General features: G+C 35.2%; 1 protein-coding gene across 4 annotated transcripts in view; it reads left to right on the forward strand.

The window, feature by feature from the left end:
* KIF13A (kinesin family member 13A) overlaps window positions 1-25,157 on the forward strand; it is a 74,824-nt gene that overhangs the window by 44,632 nt on the left and 5,035 nt on the right. For 2 of the 4 annotated variants that reach the window (XM_070940670.1, XM_070940671.1), the window contains exons 23-37: window positions 1,420-1,571; window positions 1,662-1,794; window positions 1,891-2,037; window positions 4,071-4,109; window positions 5,852-5,951; window positions 6,764-6,890; window positions 9,776-9,831; window positions 10,564-10,688; window positions 11,783-11,959; window positions 12,441-12,533; window positions 12,675-12,827; window positions 14,936-15,013; window positions 16,325-16,369; window positions 17,546-17,654; window positions 20,016-20,152. In XM_070940670.1, coding sequence (XP_070796771.1) covers window positions 1,420-1,571; window positions 1,662-1,794; window positions 1,891-2,037; window positions 4,071-4,109; window positions 5,852-5,951; window positions 6,764-6,890; window positions 9,776-9,831; window positions 10,564-10,688; window positions 11,783-11,959; window positions 12,441-12,533; window positions 12,675-12,827; window positions 14,936-15,013; window positions 16,325-16,369; window positions 17,546-17,654; window positions 20,016-20,152 — 1,671 coding nt within the window. Of the gene's footprint in view, window positions 1-1,419; window positions 1,572-1,661; window positions 1,795-1,890; window positions 2,038-4,070; window positions 4,110-5,851; window positions 5,952-6,763; window positions 6,891-9,775; window positions 9,832-10,563; window positions 10,689-11,782; window positions 11,960-12,440; window positions 12,534-12,674; window positions 12,828-14,935; window positions 15,014-16,324; window positions 16,370-17,545; window positions 17,655-20,015; window positions 20,153-20,614; window positions 20,723-25,157 lie in introns of all 4 variants that reach the window. The other 2 variants (XM_070940669.1, XM_070940672.1) reach the window with 2 other exon arrangements.

Here is a 25,157-nt window from a genome sequence, read left to right on the forward strand (position 1 = left end):
ACATTGTGTATCCTGCTTCTGGTAGGAATTCCTATAGATAGTTCTTGACTTTCAACAGCGTTTTTGACTGGAATTTCCATCATTAAGCAATGAGGTTGTAAAGTATGACCATGTTGCTTAGCAACAGCAATCTCTGCAGTCCTGGTTGACATCATTAACTGAATCCCATAGTTATTAGGTGAGGCAAGGGAGGCGCAGGTAAGGGAGGGTGCACAGGGGTGAATGAGTGCAGCACAAGCACAGAGAGGTGGGGAAGGATGCCCAGGTGGGGAAGATTTATCCCAGAGATTTCTGACCTTCCCTGATGGCCTTCCAATTGATTTTCTGAGGAACCAACAGGGAAGATTGCAAGTGATGATTGTGGGGTGCTGTGAGTTGTTGTCAGTGGAAACAGGTTGCCAAGCACCCAGATCGCTATCTCATGACCACAAGGGTGCTAGAATAGCTGTAACTCTAAGTGCCATCATAACTTAGAATGGTTGCTGAACTAACCATTATAGGTCAAGGACTAACTGTAGGATCATTTAAACTTCCGAGAAAACCAATTGAAAAAGGAAATTTTAAGAGAAGTAAGAAGCCATTTTCTTTTGGTATCAGAGGATAAACATGAATCAAATTTATTGATTCGACTTACATCTACTGTTCAAAAAATCTTTTCTCAATTTTCAGTTAGTTTTAAACATATGCAATTATTATAAAATAATTAGTGAAGGGAACTAATTTGGTATAGAGGTTAAAGACAGCCTGCTATAAAACAGGAGGACTTTCTCTTCCTGCCTCAGTATGAAACCAGTTTAGGGTCCTTGGACCGCACACTCCCTCTCAATCCTAGGAAGAAGGCAGTGGCAAACCACTTCCAAATTTTTTGAAAAGATAAATGCAGGGATTAATTAGTACAGTGTGGGCAGAGTCAACACTGAGTCAAAGGCACAAACACACGCACAAACACTTTTAGCTAGAACCAATGAAAAACATATAAACATTAAAAGCAGAAAGAAGTTATACATTATTATGTAATTAATCTTATAATTTAAAAGATAATGTAAATAATCTGGTAATTTATAAATTAAAGTTTATTGGGGAGGGGTAATAGCAATCATTTCAAGTTCAGCTTTGTCATTCTGAGATACAGGTTTGAATACAAAATATATTGTATTCACCACTTATAAAAACTGGTTTTTGATTATTTCTGAAAGCATTCTATTGTTATAAAATAGAAATCTATTAAGTATATCCTGGAATCTGCATGGTACAGCATGTTGGAGCAGATGAATTGATTCATGGAATTATTCATACAACTTTAGCTGTATTTTTCTCTTCATTTGCAATCCAGTTTGAGTCTGGGAATTTGATTTATTTCTTCTTTATCATACAGAGTATACATTATGTTTTCTGTGGTAAATGTTCCCATCTTTTTAGGATTATGTGGTGAATGTAACAGAGGAATTTCTGGAGTTCATTGCAGATGGAGCTCTTGCTATTGAGGTCTGGGGTCACAGATGTGCTGGAAATGGGACCTCCATATGGGAGGTAGATTCTCTTCGTGCAAAATCTAGGACCTTGAGAGACAGGTATTACATTATCCTTGAACCTTCATTGGGAATTAGTTATTTTGAGGCTTCTGAAAAGTATATTTATTGATTTCCTTTACATGTTTTTAGGTGGAATGAAGTAACACGTCGAATAGAAATGTGGGTTTCAATTCAAGAACTAAATGAAATTGGTGATTATGCCGCTGTGGAGCTTCACCAGGCAAAAGATGTAAACACAGGAGGAATTTTCCAACTTAGACAGGTATAGTGGATGGGATTTTCTCCTCTAAAAAATAATGTTAGTGTGTTAGTATATTTTTTTATATTACTTCCCCTCTCCCTTTTTTTAATTGTGCAGGGTCATTCTCGTAGAGTTCAGGTGGCAGTTAAGCCAGTGCAACACTCAGGAACATTGCCACTCATGGTTGAAGCTATTCTGTCTGTGTCCATTGGCTGTGTGACTGCAAGATCAACCAAATTGCAACGGGGATTAGACAGTTACCAGGTAGGCCTTCTAAATATTGAAATATTAAAGCATGGTGCAAATTTAGTCTTTCAGTGGTGGCACGTAACACAGCTATCAACATGTGCATTTGACATGCTTTCCCAAAGTTTATACATCGTAACTCATAAACGGAACATTGCAATAATATTAGAAAGAGTACTGTGTACACCACTTCCTTCTGACTCACTTGTGACCTTCAGATCATTATAAGATCAGCAGTTCTTTATTGGGAGATATGGAATGATAATAGACAAGCCCTGGGCAGTATGGAAGAAATATATGTGCCAGCCAAGCTAAAGTCATGGGCTCTTAATAATTCTTAATAATTAAGAATTCTTAATTCTCTCCCTCCCTTTCTCTTTTTCACATATCTCAAAACTCAGTGATGGTATTTGTGTGATTCCTATCCCCCATTTAAATAACTTAGTGATTTGTAGCTATTTTGAACTAAAACTCTCAGAATTTCTGACCATAGGACAGACTGGCTGGGGCTTTTGAAAGTTTAACTCCAAACACTTGCAAAAGAACCATATTATCCTGATGCAAGCTATAATTTAGAAGTTCTTAAACAAATTACATTAACACTATGAGTACATGTATCTCTGCTTACAGAATAACCATAGGCACATATATTTGCTTCTTTTTCAGATGTGAATGGAAAATTTAAAACATTTTCATTTTTACTTTAGAATGAACGATAGCTGTCTATTATGTGCAAACTGTGAAATATGGTTGGTACTAAACTAGGTAAAACTATCATTTGGCATTGGCCTGTTTCATAAAAAACAACAACCCCAAAATGGAACCATTTTCTCTTCAACTTTTATGTTTAGAAAAAGATAGATAGTGGACAAGCCTGAAGATCAGTATAGGTTGTTTACTTTTTGAACTTTGGGTTAGCCACTGATAATGGCTTACATGAATAAGAAAATACTTAGTGTAATAGTGCCATTCTACATATAGAAATTTGAAATGTATTTCCAGGAAAAGAAAAATGGCTACTGTAACTAGCAGCCATTTATCTTCCATCATTCTTCCCCACAAGATGTAGTGCTTTCAAGTGTAAAGAGGTAATAAGCTTTTAACCCTAATCAATGGGAATAATTGATTCTATGTTTGAGTTAGGAGACTCAGTTTTGGATAGCATGAATAAAAGTTTTAACTAATCCTACAGAGTAGTAATGAAGAGAAAATGGATAAAGTAATATTTGTGCCATTGAAAGCTGCTTAGAAGAAAAACAAACTATAGATGATATCTTTCCAATAAGTAAATTTACAATTTTTTAACCCATGTTTCTTTGATGAATTTCTCAGTGCAGTAATGCTAGTTCCCTCAGATTGCATATGCTAACTCATAATACACCAAATAAAAAGAAGAGTAAATCCTCAGGTAAATAGGCTAAATACAGTATGTAACACATATCTAAATTTTGCTTTTTAAAATGCCCATTTTTGTAAACTAAAATCTATAAACTGAGAACAATTTTTGGGTAATCAAAGAACAGATGTGCTCTTCTCCCTTCAAGCATGACTTCAAAATTGTTGAACTGGGGTTTCCAGTTCATGTTTGATTGCAAGAAACTTTCCTTTGTAGACTTTATTTCCTTTGAGAAAGTGTTAACTGACAAATCGCATCTCAGCAGCATAGAACAGGAGTTCCAGTCTTTTGGGAATTCCTGACTCTTACATACACAATAAAATTATGGGAGCTCAGGCTTCTTTAAAATGTGTGGACTTCAACTCCCAGAATTCCCCAGCCAGCATAGCTGGGAAATTTTGAGAGTTGAAGTCCATACATCTTAAAGTTGCCAAGATTGGGAACCTGTAGCATAGAAACCTGAACTCCCATAACTTTATTGTGTATGTAAGAGAGACACTCGATTGCTTCCTTGAGCAGTGTTACTCGACTACTGAGGCTAATTGGGGGGGAGGGGGTGTTTCAAAATCTGTGTTGCACGTATCTTGCATTTGTTAAGGTGTGTTACCAATAATGCATGTTCTATGTGTTTATAAAGCTTATTTTTTTCCATCAGAAAGGAGATGATGATGATGGTGATATGGATAGTTATCAGGTATTGCTGCTGTTGCTATTAAATCACACAGCATGGGGCACAGCTAATGCTAATTGTCATCAAAGCATTTCTAGAATATTAGCACAAACAGTACTAGCTTTTGAAGTACTCTCTGGCTTTAAAGACCTTTTCAATTATTTAGATTAAATTTGATCATAAACTATATTGTTGCACTTGACATCTATAACTATCAATATACCATACACTGTATTTGTTCATGGAAAATGCATTTAGCTAAACTTTGGGTTAAAAATTCTCTTAATGACTTGCAAAACAATTAGAACAACAATAAAACAGCATATAAAATAAATGCAATAGATTGAAAGATAATAGGTGCTTCTTTTAATAAATAAAAACCATGAGAAGTTTTTGTACATTGATGGAGTTCAGGCAAGCAGCACTGGCTTTCTTAAGAAGGCTGCCTGTATAACCTACCCACAACTCAACAATATTTTCAACAATCTCCCAACACAATTCAGATTTAGTAAATTTCTTAATAGAATAATCCTTGCACAAAGTTGAAAGCTTTTTTAATGTATGAATATCTACATTTTAATCTTATACAAAATCCTATTAGATTTTCAAATACAGTAATCATCTAGAATTTATTTTAAGCTTTATTCTGATTTAATGTTGTGCAAATTTAATTTTTAGTCCCATGTTAATTTTTTAAAATACCTATGAATGCTTCTTTCCTAATAATAGCCTATAAGAGATTTTAGAATTAAATAATACATTTTAATGCAAAACTAATAGAGGTTTTTAAATTTTAAGAAGCAGCAAAATTAACCCAGCTATTAGTTTCAACATATCCCAGAATAGTTTAATAGATTGTACAGTTACTTATTATGGAAATTTAGTTTGAACTACTTATAAATCTTTATGCTGAGGCTCAGATTTAACTATCGTGTACAAAGAGGACCATCTGGAACCAATTTAAGGGGTTTATAAGTAATGAGAACGGAACCCCATTCCCTTTCTCCAGTGCAAATATTGATAATTTTCTGCAGGCCTTTCCCTAGACAATCCTCTGTGATTAGATGCATTCCTGATTCTAAACTGGATTGAAGGGAAGGTGGCTTCAGGGTCAGACTATGGGAAGGTAAATTAAAGCAGGCAAAAGTTTATATACTCCCCTTACTCCTGTTTGATTTGCATAGATCCAAGATTAAATACACAACCAAGCTGCTCTCACAAGTAGTTTGAGCCCAAATTAGCTACTAATGTGCTTTAAGCTGCTTATAGTGCTTCTTGATAATGTATGCTGAGGAACAGACAAAACATACTAGTAATGTCAAAAAGCATGAATGACTGCATGGTTTTTGGTTTTGCATGGGGATGGTTTAGTTGCATTGGTAAAGAGCAAAATATGAAAGAATTGATGCAGTTTTAAGGGTTGTTATACTGATTTAATCAACACTTCCTTATGCTATTATTTGTTGATTGCTGCATTACTTTCCTGCTTAGGTTGAAATCATAGATTTACAAAAGTAAATTTGAAATAGAGAAATATTTCTATGAAAAATCTGGTGCATTTTCCAGCTTTTCTTTCTCTCTGCTGTTTGCAATTTGGGTGAGCTTGCCTTTTGGGGGCAATTTATTGTGACTCTGTTGTAACTGAAGTATTTATTCTTCCCTGTATCAACAAGAAAAATGATTAAATAATTTTTCCAATCAAACATGAAGCTGCAGAGAACTAAATATATATATTTTAATTTCAAATATATACTTTTTTCTACTAGGAGGAAGATTTGAACTGCGTGAGGGAGAAATGGTCAGAAGCGCTAATAAAACGCAAAGAGTACTTAGATGAGCAAATTAAAAAAATCAACAATAAACAAGGTTTGTGAGGCTTGTGACTTAGCTTCCTTTATAACCCTTTATAATTGTTTGCAGATAGTGCATATTGCTGTCATGGCCTCCTACAAATATTTATTTTAATATTTGAAAGTCATATAGTTCAAAAAGAACTTTTAATATTTCAACCATGATGCTGTTTAGTTCATTAGAAAGTGAAACAGGACAGCTACTTCAGTGACAGTATTTATCATCATCTTCTTCATCAGAGTTGGAAGGGACCTTGGAGATCTTCTAGTCCAACCCCCTGCTCAAGCAGGAAACCCAATACCAGTTCAGACAAATGGATGTCCAGTCTTTTCTTAAAAGCCTTCAGTGATAGACCAGCCACAACCCCTGAAGGCAAGCCATTCCACTGGGGGATTGTTCTCACTGTCAGGAAATTTCTCCTTAGTTCTAGGTTGCTTCTCTCCTTGGTTAATTTCCACCCATTGTTTCTTGTTTTGCATTTTGGTGCTTTGGAATATAGCATGACTCCCTCTTCTTTGTGGCAGCTTCTCAAATATTGGAACACTATTATCATATCACCCCAATCCTTCTTTTCACTATATTATTCTAGTGTAACCAACAATTCCTGCAACTGTTCTTCATATGTCTTAGCCTCCAGTCCCCTAATCATCTTTTTTGCTATTCTCTGCACCTTTTCATGAGTTCTGTTAGAGCTGAGTTTTGTCCATGGTTAATTTAAAAATAATCTGCCATGGCTTCCTCCACAATATTGAACATACTGTTATCTTAAAAATTTTGCCTCTAATATGCTGTCTCTTGCCTCCTCGATATGTTTCTTTGCATTATAGAGAAAACAGATGATGACATAGAAAGAGAAGCCAGGCTTGTAGAACAATGGGTGGGACTTACAGAGGAGAGAAATGCTGTGCTAGTCCCAGCACCAAACAGTGGTATTCCAGGTGCTCCTGCAAACTGGTAGGTGGAGAAAGTCACTGCATCACATTGCACATTCAGTATAAAATAAGTTCACATGAGTATCGAAATGCAGGGAAAGGAGGTTGCTGTGTTACAATGCGTGTGGGATTATTTTTAATGTTAAATTTTATATCACATCAAGCTGATGCTCTGAGAAAAGTTAGCAACATAAAGTAATGCAATCACAAGCAGAAACAACCCAATTACAATAGGGTAATATGTCATCATATAATAAAGAATAATTCATTTGATCTTTTTTTCTCCCCTCTGTTTTCTAGTAGTGCACTTAGGTGTGGTGAAGTTTTTTAGTGCTTATCTTTGGAGTAGTTTTTTCAAGTCTGAAAAATAGAAATTTGGGGAAAATAAGATATTTAATTAATTAATTTAATATATTTAATTAATTACTCCTTCACCAGTTTAGTACAGTAGTTATAAATTTAGATTTATTATACTTTGTCATTTTTTTATTATAAGATGTTGGACTAGGATTTGGGAATTTCAGTCCTGAATGTCTTTGGCTAATCACACACTCTCAGTCCAAATGATTTTACAGTCTTGTTATGTGATAAAATAGAAGGAGCCAGCATCTTTTGGGTGAGACCTTAATTTATTTCGAGACAAGCACAGTATAGTATAGTTTATTGAATAGCCCGAAGGCCTTTTCAAACAAAACAGAAAAGAAAAAGGGAAAAAGATAAAACAGTTACAAAAATAGCAATCTAAAAATATATGATGGATGACATTAAAATTTTACAATATCAAATTTCAATAGCTAAGTTGCCAAGACTAGATAACCCAAATAGGATAGCTCCTCTCTAACTGAGCTCATCTTTCTTACAATCGATAAAATGTTTTTTGATATAACTGGCTCGTATTGCCGTCATTCTTTTAAGGTATCGAGTGATCGCTCTTACCAGGGGAGGAGAGTCAGCCCTCAACAGAAATGCTAATTTTTGGCTTACATTCCAGTGGGGAAATTTATTTATAATTGGGGACAGATATTGTTTTCTTACTTCTTGATAGACTACATTCGAATATTATATGTGCCGTGTCCTCCACGACGTTTACCCCACGTATGCATATTCTTTTGTCATACGGGGTTTTCCGATAGCGGCCGAATCTAACGTTGGTATCTAGAAGTTTGAATCTAAACTTAACAAATAACTGTCTCTCCACTGATGGCATTTCTAAATGTAAATACTTTTCCAGAGTAAAAGTTGTTTTAACTGCTGTCAGCAGTTTAAGGGAATGATTAGTTGAAAGGGTTGCCATGTCCATTTGCCCATGTATATCTTTAATCCGTTGTTCGAGACAAGCAATAATAGGCTCATCCAGATGATTTGATTTCTGCCCTGTCTTTCATCCAGTAATTCAAGATGACAGCAGTTTCTGCATATAACGTTGATGAATGCAGAAATGTACTCTTTGTTAATTGTTAAAGGAAGTGTTATTGCATTTTCTAAATACTCCTAAAACATCAACGGGTCACGATTTTCAAAACGATTAGAATTTAAGGTTGTTGCGATGAATTTAGAGGAAGAAGTGGGAGAAAAAAGAATCAAATGGAATGGTCAGTTTGGAGGCATTAATGGCTTAAGTCAATGGTCAATGGTGGGACAGCTGTATAATTTCTAACTGAGAACGTCACTGACATCTGATGAGCTGATCAAATCTCATTTGAAATTTCAGAATTAATGTGAAATCTTACATCTGGCTGCACATTAGCTGGCACTAGTCACTAAAAACATTAACTCAGTGCTGCATGCCCTGAATTGGTAGCCCCAATGTTTCTAAGTGACTTTCAAAGTGTTGGCTTTAACCCACATCTTTTATGTAGCCTGGCATCAAGATAGCGTCAGGATTTAAACTATTCAGTACATTTATTCCAATAGAAAGTTTTAGTGAGTACCTCCCTTCATGAAGTTAGAGATGCTTTACTGTTCTAAGGTCAGGAGGTAGTGTGTCTTTATTATAGGCCCAGTCCGTCCTATCCCCAACCTATGGAGTCAGCTTAGAAGGATACTTTGGTCAACAGTATCAAAAGCAGCCAAGAGATCAAGAAGCACAAGGATGGATGCACCACCACCATTCAGGCTCTGCCACAGATCATCCACAAGCGTGACTAAAACTGTCTCAGTACTACTGTACATCCTGGCCTGTAACCTGTCTGAAACAGGTCTAGATAATCTATTTGCTCTAGGGTTTTCTACAGCTGATGTCAGCCTTACCAGATAGATCAGACAGGAAACACAAGCAAATAAGTGAATGCTGCTTTATCGTAAAGCTACACGAGCAGAACTTTACATATCTGAAATTGTATTTCTCCCACCATCACATTTACAACCCGAGAAACTAGGAGAGTTCCTTCTGTGCCTCTTGTTCCAGATCACTATGCAACAACAGGTTATGATCTCCCTTATCTGCTGCTTCCCTAGGCAGCATCTCTTCGCCCATCTCCCAAGATCATTCCCATATACTATTACATCTGCAGACTGACAATCTTGTCCAAGTAGGGAAGATTGGAGATTGGAGGTTAGTTACCAAAAAACATTGGGTCCAAGAATGCCCCCTGGAGGCGGGTGTGAACCAGTGGTGGGTTGCCCCCGGTTCAGACGGGTTCACAAGAACCGGTTGTATAACCGGCAGGAGGCTCCGCCCACTGACCTAGACGTCATCATAGATGATTTGCGCATGCGCAGAAGTTTCTGCGCATGCACAGAAGAGTGCGGGCGGGCACAATGCGAACTGGTAGTAAAGGTAAGTAAAACCAACCGCTGATGTGAACCATTGCCGCTTTCACAACCCAGGAGACCTTTAATTTACCATTAAAATATCAATGCAAATTATGATTCAATCTATTGATTGATACATTTCTTTGTTATTAGGGTCCCACCTCCTGGAATGGAAACACATGTCCCTGTACTTTTTCTTGATTTAAATGGTAAGTTCCATCTTGGTATTCATGATACTGAGCTGAATTCATGATACAGTTTAGTTCTGCATGGATAATATTAAGTTTTCAACTGGACCTTGGACTTGAAGTGATTTTTGGCAAGTACAGCATTTGTTGAATGTATTGAGAATAGTCTAGTCTTGGGCAATGAAATCCCTTTAAAATATGGGAAGATATACTTAAGGATCTTAATAAAAATATAAGTCATCTGGATGTCTTTCTCTTGAGGCAGTGCAGTGAAATAAACTATGGCAAATCTCCATAAATAAAAAAGTGACTCATGGAACATAATAATTTAAAAAATCCAAAATCTATTCAAAAATTGCATGTAGGTTTTCAGTTTCTTCATAATGGTGAGTGATAAATTAAGCAAGAAACTGATTATTGTTGAAGACATATATTCTGCTATATTTAGTTGCTGCTTGGAGATGATACATGGAAGGATATTGTAGACATTTGAATAAAGTTTTATCAGGTATTGTGATAAATTTAGATTGCACTTAGAATAACTTGAATACCCCCCATCAGCTATTGTCCTCGTTTAAGAATCCAGCTGTTGACATTGATTGCTAATCAAACAGAAGTCTATTTCTCAGCAGTGTAATTTGTATTTAGGATTTATTTTATGTTTTTTGTTTGTTATAATTCTACCCACATGGTCCAGGGTAGAATTTAAAATTAGTTCTACCTTAATTGTAACTTCATTTTCTTTGTTGGTAGCTGATGATCTTAGTGCCAACGAACAGCTAATAGGTCCACATGCATCAGGGGTGAATTCAATACTACCAAAGGAGCATGGAAGTCAATTTTTTTATTTGCCGATCATAAAGCACAATAAGGATGAGGTAAATAGATTTATGGTTATTCTGGTTCTATTACTGACTATTCCTAGTCAGTTATAGGAATAATATTATTTCACTCAAATCTCTTAATACTCATTATTTCTTGCATTTTATTTGTTGAACAATTGTGCCAAAAATTTGTTTTTGTTTAGACTTATTCCTTAAGAATAAAATTTAACATATACAGTAGATGTTTAAAGAGTATCCTAAAAAAATACACTCTAGTTTTTTAACTCTTATTATTGTAGCCCTTTTATTGAAGAAAGGAATGAATGAATGAATAAATAAATAAATATTAAATTATTAGTTATAATGCCTTCATTTTCAGTTCTTGAACATCTGATTGATTGCTATGGAAAATAAGATGTAGACTAAACTTCATTAATTTTCTGTTAGCTAGATATGTTCAGACTAACTCTTCAAATTTACAGATATTATGGCCAATAGTTAGGAATTCTGGGAGTGGTAGTTCTAATAAGAGGACACCGATTTAGGAAAGCTGCATTAGTTAGAGCCTCACTGTAATGCAAATGGGGTTTCTATTACATTATATTAAATAAGAGATGCGATAGCATATTTTCTTAACATAAAAATACGTAAAAGATCTTTTTCCTTATAGTGGAGAAGAATATCCTAAAACTAAGTTGCTCCTCCCGCTTGGCCTAGTCTTTTCAGTGAGGATATTGATAAACGTGAAAGCATTTAGTTCAACAAAAGAAGAAAATATTTGTAGTTTAGGGTTGAACAGTGGAGTCCTTGATGCTCTCTTGAACTTTGTTGTTTTCTTGCAGAGTTTTCATTACTAACATAAGTTTTAGAAGGGAGTGGAATTAGCTCTCATTTTATATACAAGTAGTTTGCCCTGTCAGTTGTTGGAGGGAATGGTCTTAGAATGGCAGTTGTTAGAAGCATTATTATGAACATTAGCACCAGCCCCCTCTTTAAAATATAACAGGGTATTGCTATAATCTTGTTAGATGTACACTTCAATATCTAAGATAAATAATTTTCTTCAAGAAAAGGTATCTTTACACTTCAGATCCACATAGATGTGAGTTGAGTTTTCTATTTAACCTTCAACCAAACTATCCCTTTAGATTTCAGCCACTGCAGCCTGGGACTCTTCTGTACATGATTCAGTTCACCTAAACAGAGTAACACCTCAAAATGAGAGAATATATTTGATTCTCAAGATTACAGTCCAACTCAGTCATCCTGCTGCAATGGAATTAGTGTTACGTAAAAGGATTGCTGCTAATATTTATAATAAGCAGGTAAGTGATGTCTTATATACCCTATGCCCAGTGGTGGGTTGCTACCGGTTCGCCCCAGATCGGGCAAACCAGTAGCGGCGGGAGGCTCCGCCCACCCGCCCGGACGCTTCTGCGCATGCGCGCCCGCACACCCACAAGCAAACCAGTAGTGACAGATTTTGAAACCCGCCCCTGCCTGTGCCATTTCCCATTATGCATTTTAACATTATAGTTAAATCTCATTCATCTTTGAAAAGTTCACGCTTAACCATTTTATATTCTATCACTTACTAGATAGGTTCCCATTTAGTTTTGCAATTTGAAAGCATTTCACATGGACTTAAATGATAGATGTATGTTGAACCATATGAAAAAAAAACCATACTCTTTCTAAAAGTTCATATATGTACTGTGCCTGAAGTAGATTTGAGAAGAAATATTCAATATATATTTGATATACTAGTTTAGAGAATTTGATCACTTGCGGGTTTTTTTCCCCTAGAGTTTTACACAAAGTCTCAAACGAAGAATATCTCTTAAAAATATATGGTATGCTTGTGGTGTGACCTATGAAATAGTATCCAACATACCAAAGGTAAGTACAATTGTGCTCCTATCAAGAAAATGGAATACCTAATTGGTTTTTTTCATACTAAGTCATTCTGACATGAACCTTGTTGCAGATTGAACTACGTAAAGTTGGAATCACGCATTAAACCTAACATTTAATTTTTAGGCCACAGAAGAAATTGAGGACCGAGAGACTCTAGCTCTGATGGCAGCCAGAAATGAAAATGAGGGTACCTCTGATGGCGAAACATACATTGAAAAATATATACGTGGGGTATTACAAGTGGAGAATATTTTGAGTCTTGAACGTCTGAGACAGGTGAATAGAAAAAAAGCTTTGGGCTGTTAGGTATGAGGTGTATTTGAATCTGAATCAAAAAAGTTCAAGGGTTCAAGATAAAGAAGCACTCATATTTGAGACAAGCCTGGGCATGCTGTTAGTGCCTCCTTACTCAATAATGTATTTTCATGGGGTTGAATGGCTATCATGTGAACCAGGATAGGATACGGTTTCCTTGAAGGAAGTGTTGACAGGTGCGGCATGCCTACCCATGAGCCCTGCAAAGCATTGTTTCTGCATCTGATCTGAAGCACCTCGCATTCTGAATGTTTCCATAATGTCGTTGCTCTGGTATTACAGGTAGTCCTCGACTTACGACCACAATTGAGCCCAAAATTTCTGTTGCTAAGTGAGACATTTGTTAAGTGAGTTTTGCCCCATCTTACGACTTTTCTCACCAGGCTCAAGGTTGACGCAGCCTTCCATCCTTCCAAGATCGGTAAAATGAGGATCCAGATTGTTGGGGCAATATGCTGATTCTATGAACTGCTTAGGGAGGGCTGTAAAGCACTGTGAAGCAGTATATAAGTCTTAAGTGCTATTGCTATTTCTTAAGTGAATTCTTGCAGTTGTTAAATTGGTAACAAGTTTTGAAGTGAATCCAGCTTCCCCATTGACCTTGCTTGTCAGAAGGTTGCAAATGTTGATCACATGACCTTGGGACATTGCAACCATCATAAATATGAAACAGTTGTCAAAACATCTGAATTTTGGTCATGTGATCATGGGGATGCTGCAACAGTCATAAATGGGAAAGATTGTATAAGTCACTTTTTTCAGTGCCATTGTAACTTTGAACGGTCACTAAATGAACAGTTGTAAGTCGAGGACTACCTATAGACGGCAGATCACCTTAAAAACTTACTTTTTGAAATATATTTTAAAGTGATGACCAGTCATTGCTACATCTTGAGGTAATAAAAATGGTTATCACTGGACATGCAACAACAAAGAAAGAACATGCTATAAATAAATGACAGCAGATGACACCAAGCTGGCAGAAATAGCCAACACTCCAGAAGATAGGCTCAAGATACAGAAGGATCTTGACAGACTTGAACATTGGGCACTAGCTAACAAAATGAAATTCAACAGTGAAAAAAGTAAGGTTCTACATTTAGGCAAGAAAAACAAAATGCACAGGTACAATATATGTGGTACCTTGCTCAATAGTAGTAACTGTGAGAGGGATCTTGAAGTCCTAGTGGACAACCATTTAGATACGAGCCAGCAGTGTGGAGCAGCTGCCAAAAAAGCCAACACAGTTCTGGGCTGAATAAACAGAGGGATAGAATCAAGATTACGTGAAGTGTTAATACCACTTTATAATGCCTTGGTAAGGCCACATTGGAATACTGCATTCAGTTTCGGTCACCATGATGTAAAAAAGACGTTGAGACTCTAGAAAGAGTGCAGAGAAGAGCAACAAAGATTATTAGGGGATTGGAGGCTAAAACATGAAGAATGGTTGCAGGAACTGGGTATGTCTAGTTTAATGAAAAGAAACACTAGGGGAGACATGATAGCAGTGTTCCAATATCTCAGGGGTTGCCACAAAGAAGAGGGAGTCAAACTATTCTCCAAAGCACCTGAGAGTAGAACAAGAAGCAATGGGTGGAAACTAATCAAGGAGAGAAGCAACTTAGAACTAAGGAGAAATTTCCTGACAGAACAATTAATCAGTGGAACAATTTGCCTGCAGAAGTTGTGAATGCTCCAACACTGGAAATTTTTAAGAAGATATTGGATAACCATTTGTCTAAAGTGGTGTAGGGTTTCCTGCTTAGGCAGGAGGTTGGACTAGAAGACCTCCAAGGTCCCTCCCAACTCTGTTATTCTATTCTATTCTATTCTATTCTATTCTATTCTATTCTATTCTATTCTATTCTATTCTATTCTATTCTATTCTATTCTATTCTATTTGAAGTTCCTATTTATCCTGAAATATGATTTATGTTGCAATCTTCATATATACTGAGAATGGAGCCTTGTTTTTAAGTAGATTTATAAACATACAATATTGCTTGTTAATTTCCTACTCTATTAAAGTAAGTAGAGTTCAGTGTGTTCCTTCTATTTTAACACAGGCAGTCACAGTTAAAGAAGCTCTTTCTGCTAAGACTCGACACTTACAAAGGAGTATTAGCACACCAAATGTTCACAATGTAAGATAATTTTCTAAGATGTTGCACTCCTGTATTACTGTAAATATTAATGTCATAGTCATATGTGTACAAATTTCAGATTGTGTAATTAGTAGGAATTTCCTGCAAAATACAAAATTAGCAATTTCTGCTAGTTTATTTGGCACATTTTATTTATTTATTTACTCACTTTCTAAATCTGCCCAATCCACATAGCAACTCAAGGTGGCTTACAGAGGATTTAAAACACATTGTAATAACAAGGAAGAATAAAAAAGATAAAGCATCTGCACAAGAAAGAGAAACTTCAGTTTTATCCAGTGGTGGGATTCAGCCAGTTCGCACCACTTCGGGAGAACTCGTTAAGTTTTGTTAACTGCCAAAAGCAGTTTGGCAAACTGGTTGTTAGAAGAAATCATTAGGGCACAGAACCGGTTGTTAAATTACTTGAATCCCACCACTGGTTATATCTTATCCAGCTGGTCCACAAATCTGCCCCTACTCAATATCTGCCATCTTTTTGAATCCATTCTGAATTACAACAGGGTTGGGATAGATCTTGGGGGAAAATGTTGATTTAGAGGACAAGCATACCTCCTGAGCCCATAACATGTTGTTCAATTGATGGACCTTTATGTGCAAACTTTTCCTGCTCTTATAGGAAGGGCATTGAGCAGAAAAGTGATACGGCTAATATCCAGATTAAGTTATGGAATGGAAAAATAATTTAAGATAAGTAGTAGTTATAAAAAGAGCTGTGGTGGCACAGTGGTTAGAATGCAGTATTGCAGGCTACTTCTGCTGTCTTCAGCTGCCTGCAATTTGGCAGTTCGATTCTCACCAGGCTCAAGGTTGACTCAGCCTTCCATCCTTCCAAGGTGGGTAAAATGAGGACCCAGATTGCTGGGGGCAATATGCTGACTCTGTAAACTGCTTAGAGAGGGCTGTAAAGCACTGTGAAGCGATATGTAAGTGCTATTGCTATTGCTAGTAGGAAATTTCCCTCTAAAATAAATTGCTTTATAAGCCACCTATAATCTTTCTGTCAGTGGTTGTCCATGTCAGTTGAGTAAATGTTTTAAAAAGACATTTGGAAATCTCAGTTGTATTTTTTGAAAATTCAAGAACTATTTGGTATATGCTCAAAATTGCATTTAGAGAAATCAATGCTAAATATATGATAAATTGTAGATTAAGCTTTGTTTGCTATGAATGTAATATCATGTAGAAATATGTCAAAACTTAGTAATAGATAGCCTCGGAGTGTACTGTAATTTCTTAGCAGGTTGATAGCATTCATTATATTAAAATTTGTTATGGTTGTTATTTTAGATATCTTCTAGTCGATTAGATCTTTCTGGATGTGATGAAGATAAGGTATTGGAATTATTGGCAATATATTTAGTATTTTAAAGTATTTTGAAAATATGATTACAAATCCTTTTTTTCTTCATTTTTAATACAAGATTATATAGGTATCATTTAAAATCATATATATCAACAATTAGGAAAATGATTGCAGATTGTTTAGAATAAGTATGGTATTAGTAGAAAAAAAATTGGTGAATACTTGTTAAATTCAAAAGAATGTTTCCTCTTGATTGATGGGGAAAATTATAAAAATAGCTACAATGCAATTGTACCTAGTACAAAGATACCTAGAAGTTTTTTTTTTAATTTCTTACTTACACACCAATAGTTATAGGATGTTTTTGCACAATATGCCACTGTAAAGCATTGGATAGTTGGAACCATGTTTATTCATTCAGTGCTGAACGATGTCTTTTAACTTGCTATAGGAACACAGTTAAAACAATATAAATACTTGAAATTGTTCATTGTTTCATGAGTGTTAAAATATATAATCAATCACAGATTAGTCCTTGTTTAATCACCATTTGTTCAGTGACTGACCACTCAAAATTATGATGGCACTAAACAAATAGTAGTTATGGCTGGTCCTTGAAGTTATGACCGTTGCAACAATCCTGTGGTACTTGGAAACCTGCCCACCTTTATGACCACAGCGTACACTTCAACTCCCCCTACCCCATCTCTTTTGGCCTTGTGAAGGAACAGTGGTTGCCTTGGCTGGGCACACCTCATCAGCAATGGAATTTTTGTTGCATAAAATATAATCTAAAATATATTGAAATGTTTGACCTTGATATTAATACTTCCCATGAAATAAGTGAAATAGGAAGCTTTAATTTTTATTCCATTCAGTCATTGAAATTTGCATATAAAATTGAATAATTGCTAAAAGTGTTTTATAGAAGTAATTTTAGATTTCTTTGTGTCATAAGATTTAATAATCACTTGTAACAGATCAGGCGTTTCCAAAGATGAACTGGTACTAGTCCGTGGCCTAGGGGTTGAGGACCCCTATATTAACTGATCCAAAGCCATATAATCATAAAACATGATGTACTGGCCCAAATCAGCAGTGATGTGGAAACTATAAAGGAAAGAGGAATTTATGTTGAAAGCAACTGAAAATGATGCTGTTTTACTTGAAAATTAATGTATTTTTTCCTTTGTTTACATCACAAGAGTTGGCTGGAAGGTCATCTAGATGTCATAGACTGTTCTAGTTATCAAGATATATCATGTTATGGTACTTTACCAAGGGATTCACCTCATAAAAATAAAGATAACAGTGGTAAGGTTTTATTTTGTTTCGTTGTTACATTAATAGTGTGAAATATAAACCCTGTTGCAGTTGTTTCATTTGCAACTTATACAGGCCAGACAAGTTTTATACTATTGTAATCTAAGCAAATAATATTTTTGCACAGCTGCAGAATTAGGACACTCTGAATTCCCAGATTAATCTGTCTTTCTAGGATTCTCTTAGCAACCTTAATAGAAGAACCCTTTTCAAAAAATAATGTTGCTAAACGTAGAAAGTCATTTTTTGTTCACTGTTTTTTTTATCAAAGCCATACCATACAGGATTTTAGATTCAAAGTTGAAAAGATCTTTTAAAACATGCAGATGTTTCCCCTAGCATGAGACTACAACTCCTGAAATGAGCTATATCTCTTTGAGATTGTGTAACTGCCCTCCATGGCTGCAACACAATTACAGGAAAATATACGTTTGGGGCAAGGAGTTGCAAATAGATATTGCATGGGTACTCCAAAGTGCCTTTTGTCTTTGAATCCTAAGTGGTACACAGCCCTATTTCTTACCTTAACTTGATATATTGCTATTCCTTCAGATTTCTCAGGTTCTATATTTGATTTTTCCATATCCCATCTCTGGCTTAGATCCAGTTTTCTAGCTACTATATTCTGATCTTAAAGGTGTGGTTTTTATATTTACAGACCTGAATCTGTAGGACTCCAGAGGACTAATGCTTAAACTATGTCTTTAACTAAGGGAGGTTTTTCATTTATATGCTCATCCAGCCAAGCAAAGCATCCTTCAGGCATTATGTGTTGACAGTATTATCTCATAAAGTTAATGAGGTAATAAAAAGGATGCATTGCTGTTATCCTGGTCTTTTGTTAAACATTTGAGATGGTAAACAGCAATCTATTGGGGATCACTTAAATAGATACAGAAGGTGATCATTTTAATTAATACAGAAAAATCCTTTTTATTATCTTATTATCTGTATGAGTATTTTACTGTTTCATAGTAGGCAATGCACTTTTGTTATTATTGTGTTTTGATTGCCCACCAATAATGTTATTTTAATATAGGAATTTACTTATTTTGTAATTAATAACATGTAATATTTGTTGCATTTTCCAGTGTGTATGAATGCTTCCCACTGATTAGCACATTTTACATAAAGCAGTCTCCATATTCATTTGAATTTGAGAACCTGGTTTACAACTTTTTTCATTGTTTAATAAATTATTAGTAAATTATTCTGTGTTCTGCCATTAGTGCATGTTGCATTTGGCATAATAACATTACTACAAAGAGAGTAATTTCTCTGGGAATTCTATAGGAGGAAATTCTATAGAAGGGAAGCATAGGAAGAATGTGCATGTTTATGCAGTATGGTTTCTTAAAAAGCTATTTTTTTAAAAAATCTAAAGCAGCATTGACAAAGATAAATGTTATTGCAGTGTGTTTTTAATTACCTATGTGCATGAGTATCAAGCTCCACAGAGGTGACAAGATAAAAGAAATAAAACCACAAAAATATATTTAATGATGGTCTTGGTCAAAATAAATAAATAAATAAAAAGAATATTGAGAGAGCATATTTCCAGTCAGGACCATACTGAGTTAATTAGGACGAAATCTTTCTGAAAAGCTTGTTCCTACAGCTTTGTGGTCTCTTCTCACCTTTAAATATTACTCCTCCTTTCCTCCTTCCCAAAGTGCTGCACACCACAAATGTTATTTTAATATGCTCTGCCTACCTAGAAACAGTACATGTTACTGTTTTTTTTCTTTTATTGAAACCATAATAGAATTGATATAATGCTGTGAACTGAAACTACAAAAGTATTGCCCTCTAGACTCTAAAATGTTGTATTTAAATCTCTTTGCAATATATTCTATACTCAGATAAGATGATGGAAGAGCTTTCTCAATGGAAATGTTTAGTAAATTGAATGCAAAATTAGAGGAGGTTTTGGTGAGAAAGAATCTTATGGTTCAAAAAGTATTTGCTGTATAGAAATTTCCCTGCTGTGGGGTTCCATTCATGGAACATTTACCATCTGTTTAAGTTATAATAAAAAACAAACTGGCCTTTGAAATGGTGCTTATCAGTTTGTGAGCCTGCTCATTCTCGGAGAATGATTGGATGAATAATAGGATTAGTAAATTTGAGGAATCAGATGAAATGTAAATGATCCTACTTCATTCAATATTCCTCTGTGAGTTTTCTGAATAAACAATGTGATGAGTTCAAGAACAAAACCACTAAAGACATTAATAAACTCATGACCGAATATTTTGTGAAGCTTTGTTTGCCTTTCATAGCATTTGCTGATTTATTTTTCAGTTGATGTTCAAATGATGAATGTTTGTGGTGTTTTTATTTTGTAATCAGAGAATCTACACACATCAAGTATCAGTTCATTTAAAGCTTTCTCTCCACAACCACCCAAATTTTTCAAACCATTAATGCCAGTAAAAGAAGAGAACAAAAAGGCTTCTCTTGAGACGCAGCCTCTACTTAGCAAAGAGGTAAGTAGTAGGAAGAAATATAGGTGTTAGTAACATTATATTAGTAACAATATTAGACTTTATATGTGGATAGGAATTATTTTTACCTAGGAAGAAGTTCACAGCTTGTATGTATGATACAAAAGCATTTGGAATTGGGTGTTAAACTTGGTCTGTTTATTTAAATGGGGTACTATTTCAGTGTCACCTCCCTTTGGTAAACATTCTTGCATGTATTATATTTTTGCTTAAACATGTTTGCATGCATAAATGTCTAACCTGAGCTGTCATATCTGTAGCATTGTGTTTGAAGCAATGTTTTTAAAGTCAAAGCTCATTTTGCATGGATTTCTACAATTAATTTAACTGCCATGCCTAGATTATTTTAATAAGAGAACAAGAACCTTTTGTGTTGTACTAACATGCATGGTTGAACGTCAGTATTTTCTTTGTGTGATGTTTTGTGTATCTTAACCTTTGCAGAGCATGCCATCATCTCAGGTATATAATGCTGATTGTGTTGTGTTGTCGTCAGGAAATAATGGCAATAGCATGCCGTTAGAACTCAATAGCATACAAGAGGCAAAGACTGTAAGTGTTGCATTTGTTTCTGACTTAAAGCCTGATGGCCATTCTAAATAAGCATTTATGCTCCAGCTATAAAGGGAAAATGCATATATACAGTATTCTTTATTGCATGGTGGTGCTTATGAAAGTGATAAAATCCACACATTGATATTTTAGACCGATCATTTATTTATAATATTTCACTTTTTAAACAAAGGATAGGATTTAAATATATCTTTTTTTACCACCACCCCCAACTAGGATTGGAAACTGAAAAATTGGCACTGATTTCAACTTTTACCAGTGTTCTAAAACTTTTCATTTTTAATTTATACCGGTAGAGTACTTCACTGAAAGTGATAACTTACCTTAGACTCAGCACAGTTAATATTAAAAGCATGTAACACACAAGTTTGCCATTCACTTGTGCATGTATGTATACACATGCATGCATGCATGGACCAACTCAATAAAATATAGAAGGCAAAATCCAGATTTAACACACATAACAGGGCAATAAAATAGATTTTCCTGCTCTTCTCACAACAGGCCTTTTAATTCCTTGACAATAGTATATAGAAAGTCAAGGGACTGTATTGAATAAAGGATGATATGGGGCATGGGGCAGAGGGAGAAGTGAAAAATCCTTCAAGAAGCAGGGTTCTTTCTTCCTCCTTTTCACCTTTGCTATAGAGAACCAGAAACTTTTTGTAAAGTGTTTTTGGAATTTGAGAGGTTTCCTATTCTGGTTTTTGGTGAAAACCAACAGAAAATATATGGCAAATCTGTTTTAAGGCTTATCAACTCTAAACGTCCTTCCAGAATGCTTAAAAGAACAACTAGAACATGCTTATACTCTTCCATGTTTAGAAATTTTAGCCCTATCTTTCCAGTTGCATTCCATTATCTTAAACAATTATACCAATGATCCCCAACATTTCCAACTCCACAGACTGGCAGTGGTGAGGGTGGTAGGTGGTAGGCCAGCATTGTGCACGCACACACCGCTTGCAAATATGGAGCTTCACGTACTCGCCCGCCACTTGCTCAGCCCAGTCCAGTAAGTCTTTGGCTTACAACAGTTCATTTAGTGACCGTTTGAAGTTACAACAGCACTGAAAAAAATGACTTATGACTTATGACCATTTTTTACACTTATGACAGTTGCAGCATCGCTATGGTCATATGATTTACATTCGGATGTTTGACAACTGATTCATATTTATGACGGTTGTAGTGTCCCAAGATCACGTGATCCCACTTTGCAACCTTCTGTCAAGCAAAATCAATGGGGAGGCCAGATTCACTTAACAACCATGTTACTAACTTAACAATTGCAGTAGTTCACTTAACAAATGTGGCAAAAAATGATGTAAACTGGGGCAAATCTCACTTAAATTTCTCACTTGGCAACAGAAATTTTGGGCACAATTGTGGTCGTAAGTTGAGGACTACCTGTACTACATTTCCATTACATTTATAAGCCAATTTCTAGCTGAAGTGATCTAGCCATGCTTACTCAGTGTCTTTTTCTGCATAGTAATTCAGAGTATACCCCTTAATGTGAAAGTAAAAGCTGACTATAAAATGCCCAATAGATGTTGCAATACATTAAAAATATACTTCTACAAGAAAGGAACATTATCCATTTTGTTATATAACCATGTTTTTGCAATTTAAGATTGACAAGGAAGATATTTCCTTTAATGTTTTTTATTTTTAGTGTAAGTCATCCAGAATCCTTTGGGAGCTGGATGGCCTCTAAATTTCATAAATAAATATGTTGAATATTCCACATGAACATTTCAGTTCAGTAGTATGAATATTAATGAACCTTTTATTCTTAAACTTATATAAAAATCTAATGTGTGCACTAGCAAACTATTATGAATAGTATCCCTATGACATACATACAAAGGTAATAATAAATTCATGTTAGAATCTAGATATATTATATAAACGTGTAGTGTAACTCATCTGGAGTAGCCACTGTCCTAAATTGTCATATTAAATTTATAGACAGCTTAATATTATAGGCTATACCACAAATTGTCTAGTTCCCTTTTTATTTAAAAGCATTTATCAAATAACATCTTGGTCAAGATTCAGTACTTTTATCAAGTAAAACCACTTTCTTCATGCACAAAAAATGAGGGGTTTTATTGTCTTGTTGATACAATGCTGCCAAAAACTAATTTTCCCCTGGCTTTTATTTCTTCTCTGGAAGGATTCTTCAGAGTAGAAGAGGGTTGCCAGGAATTTTCCCCTTGTTCCAGGACATTTATTGGATATGTTGTATTGTTGATAACTTAGCTAATGAAGGATAAGACAAGAAGATTCTGAAATGATTAGACCATTTTGGACTAGTTTAAAAAAGTCTATTGAATGGTGAGCTCATTTTATAGATTACTGGATCTTAGACATTGAAATAAATTTTAATAACAGTATGACTGAAGTTTGGCCGGTATGTTTCAAACCACTTTTAGTACTGATACACTTTCCAAAATGGAGTCTAGTATTATATTCAGATTACATGGTGTTGTTTTGACATGCTCAGATAGTTAAAATAGATAGCTATAATGTGTAACTTTGGATATATCAAAAAATAGCAATGTCTGTTATACTAATAAGTGAGTAGTATTGTCCAAAAATCACTTGATGGTGAGATTGTTTGCCAGAGAATGTTGCTTTAATTTTCTGAAGCTGCCTGAGAAAACAGCACAAGATCTATGAGACTTAAGCCTTAAGATAATCATCATGTACTTTTTAAAAATACAAGAACCCCCTCCCAGTGATAATAGAGGACTGAGATCTGGAGATTTTTTTTCTTTATTAGAGAACCCCAAGTAGTGACAGAATGATATTGAATACTGAATGTACAGAAGTAGTTTCAGATCTGACAAAAGTTTTATTGTATCTATTGATCTATTGAACAAATTAACTGAGCATTGTTGGATATACAGCCAATTCTATTCATTTAGCTATTGTTACTTGGCCATTAATTCAAGTTATGATTTTAAACAGCAACTTACAATTAATTTACATCATTTGCATTACTCTGCAGAAAGAAAAAAAACTTATAGAAATAAATTTTGGAAATTTTTAAAAGGACATGTTTTTAGAATTTTAAACTTAACAATATGTGGGCTGAATAAATCTATGTCTCACTTCTTTTTTATTAAGTCCACTTGAAAATTGTTCCTACCCTTTAGGTCACCATCTGAGGGAAGCATGGCCATTACTATTTCAATTTCTGCCTCAGCCTGCAACTTATAGGACACTCAGGATAGCTAATAGTCAAGAGGTAAACAAAATATAAAATAGTTAAAACCCAGTAAAGAACTTAACTTCATTACTGATCCTGTTCAAAAGGCCAGATTGAAAGAGAAAATTTGAACTCTTTTCCTAACGCTGAAACAGCAGATAAGTGCAATTTCTAGTTTGGATTGTCTCCGCCATGGCCATCCAGCAGTAGATAACCTGAACTAATGAAGGAAAGTCTCTTTAACAATAGTGCCTTCATATTGAGGCAGGCAAATTTATTTGGCGCTTTAGAGATTATAGTTAACAGCATAAATTCTATGAGAAGCATCTGTTGATGGCTGCTGCTGATTTATCAAAAATACACAATGATATTGTAGAAACAAAGAATCACTCTGCAATGGAAATTCTGGATCTAAACCATAGATTACCGGGTGTAATTTGCTTTGGTGGCCAAAGATATAATTTATGTCTTCTGTCATTATAGAAGCTTTTATGTAAATTTTTATTTCCTTCCAATAATGATGGCTGTAAAGCCATATAAAAATACACATTATTGTGAGAGCTGGGACGATTCCTTTTATCTTGATTGCCTGTGGTTGATAATTGCTAGCTACTGTTCATATAAGGTTTAATTTTTTTAGCAACTGATCTTTTGCATAGTGCCATAGTAAGTAATATTTCATTTTAGGCCAGTTTAGATGGTAGTACCTAGCCAAGTAAGCAAAGCTGGTTCTGGTTAGTATTAGCAATAGCACTTAGACTTGCCCTGACTTATATACTGCTCCACAGTGCTTTATAGCACGCTCTAGGAGTTTACAAGATCAGCATATTTCTCCTAACAACTGGGTCCTCATTTAACTGACCTCAGAAGGATGGAAGTCAACCTGAGTCAACCCTGAGTCCATCAGGATCGAACTCCAGGCTGTGGGCAGAGTTAGCCAACAATACTGCATTCTAACCACTGTGCCACCAGGGTTCTCACGGTTAGTCCTTAGATAGGACAGAACTAGGAGGCCCCAGACCAGTGTTTTTCAACCTTGGCAAATTTAATGCATGTGGCATGCATGCTGAATGTGGAATTCTGAGAATTGAAGCCCACACATCTTAAACTAGATTAGGAAGTTGAAAGAACCAAACTGGAAGAAGGTAATGGCAGACTATTCATATTGTCCAGAAAACTGCTAGCTCTTATTTC

The sequence above is a fragment of the Pituophis catenifer genome, unplaced genomic scaffold (assembly GCF_029215685.1).
Source record: "Pituophis catenifer annectens isolate HBS135680 unplaced genomic scaffold, rPitCat1.0.hap2 SCAF_3, whole genome shotgun sequence".
Lineage (NCBI taxonomy): Eukaryota > Metazoa > Chordata > Lepidosauria > Squamata > Colubridae > Pituophis > Pituophis catenifer.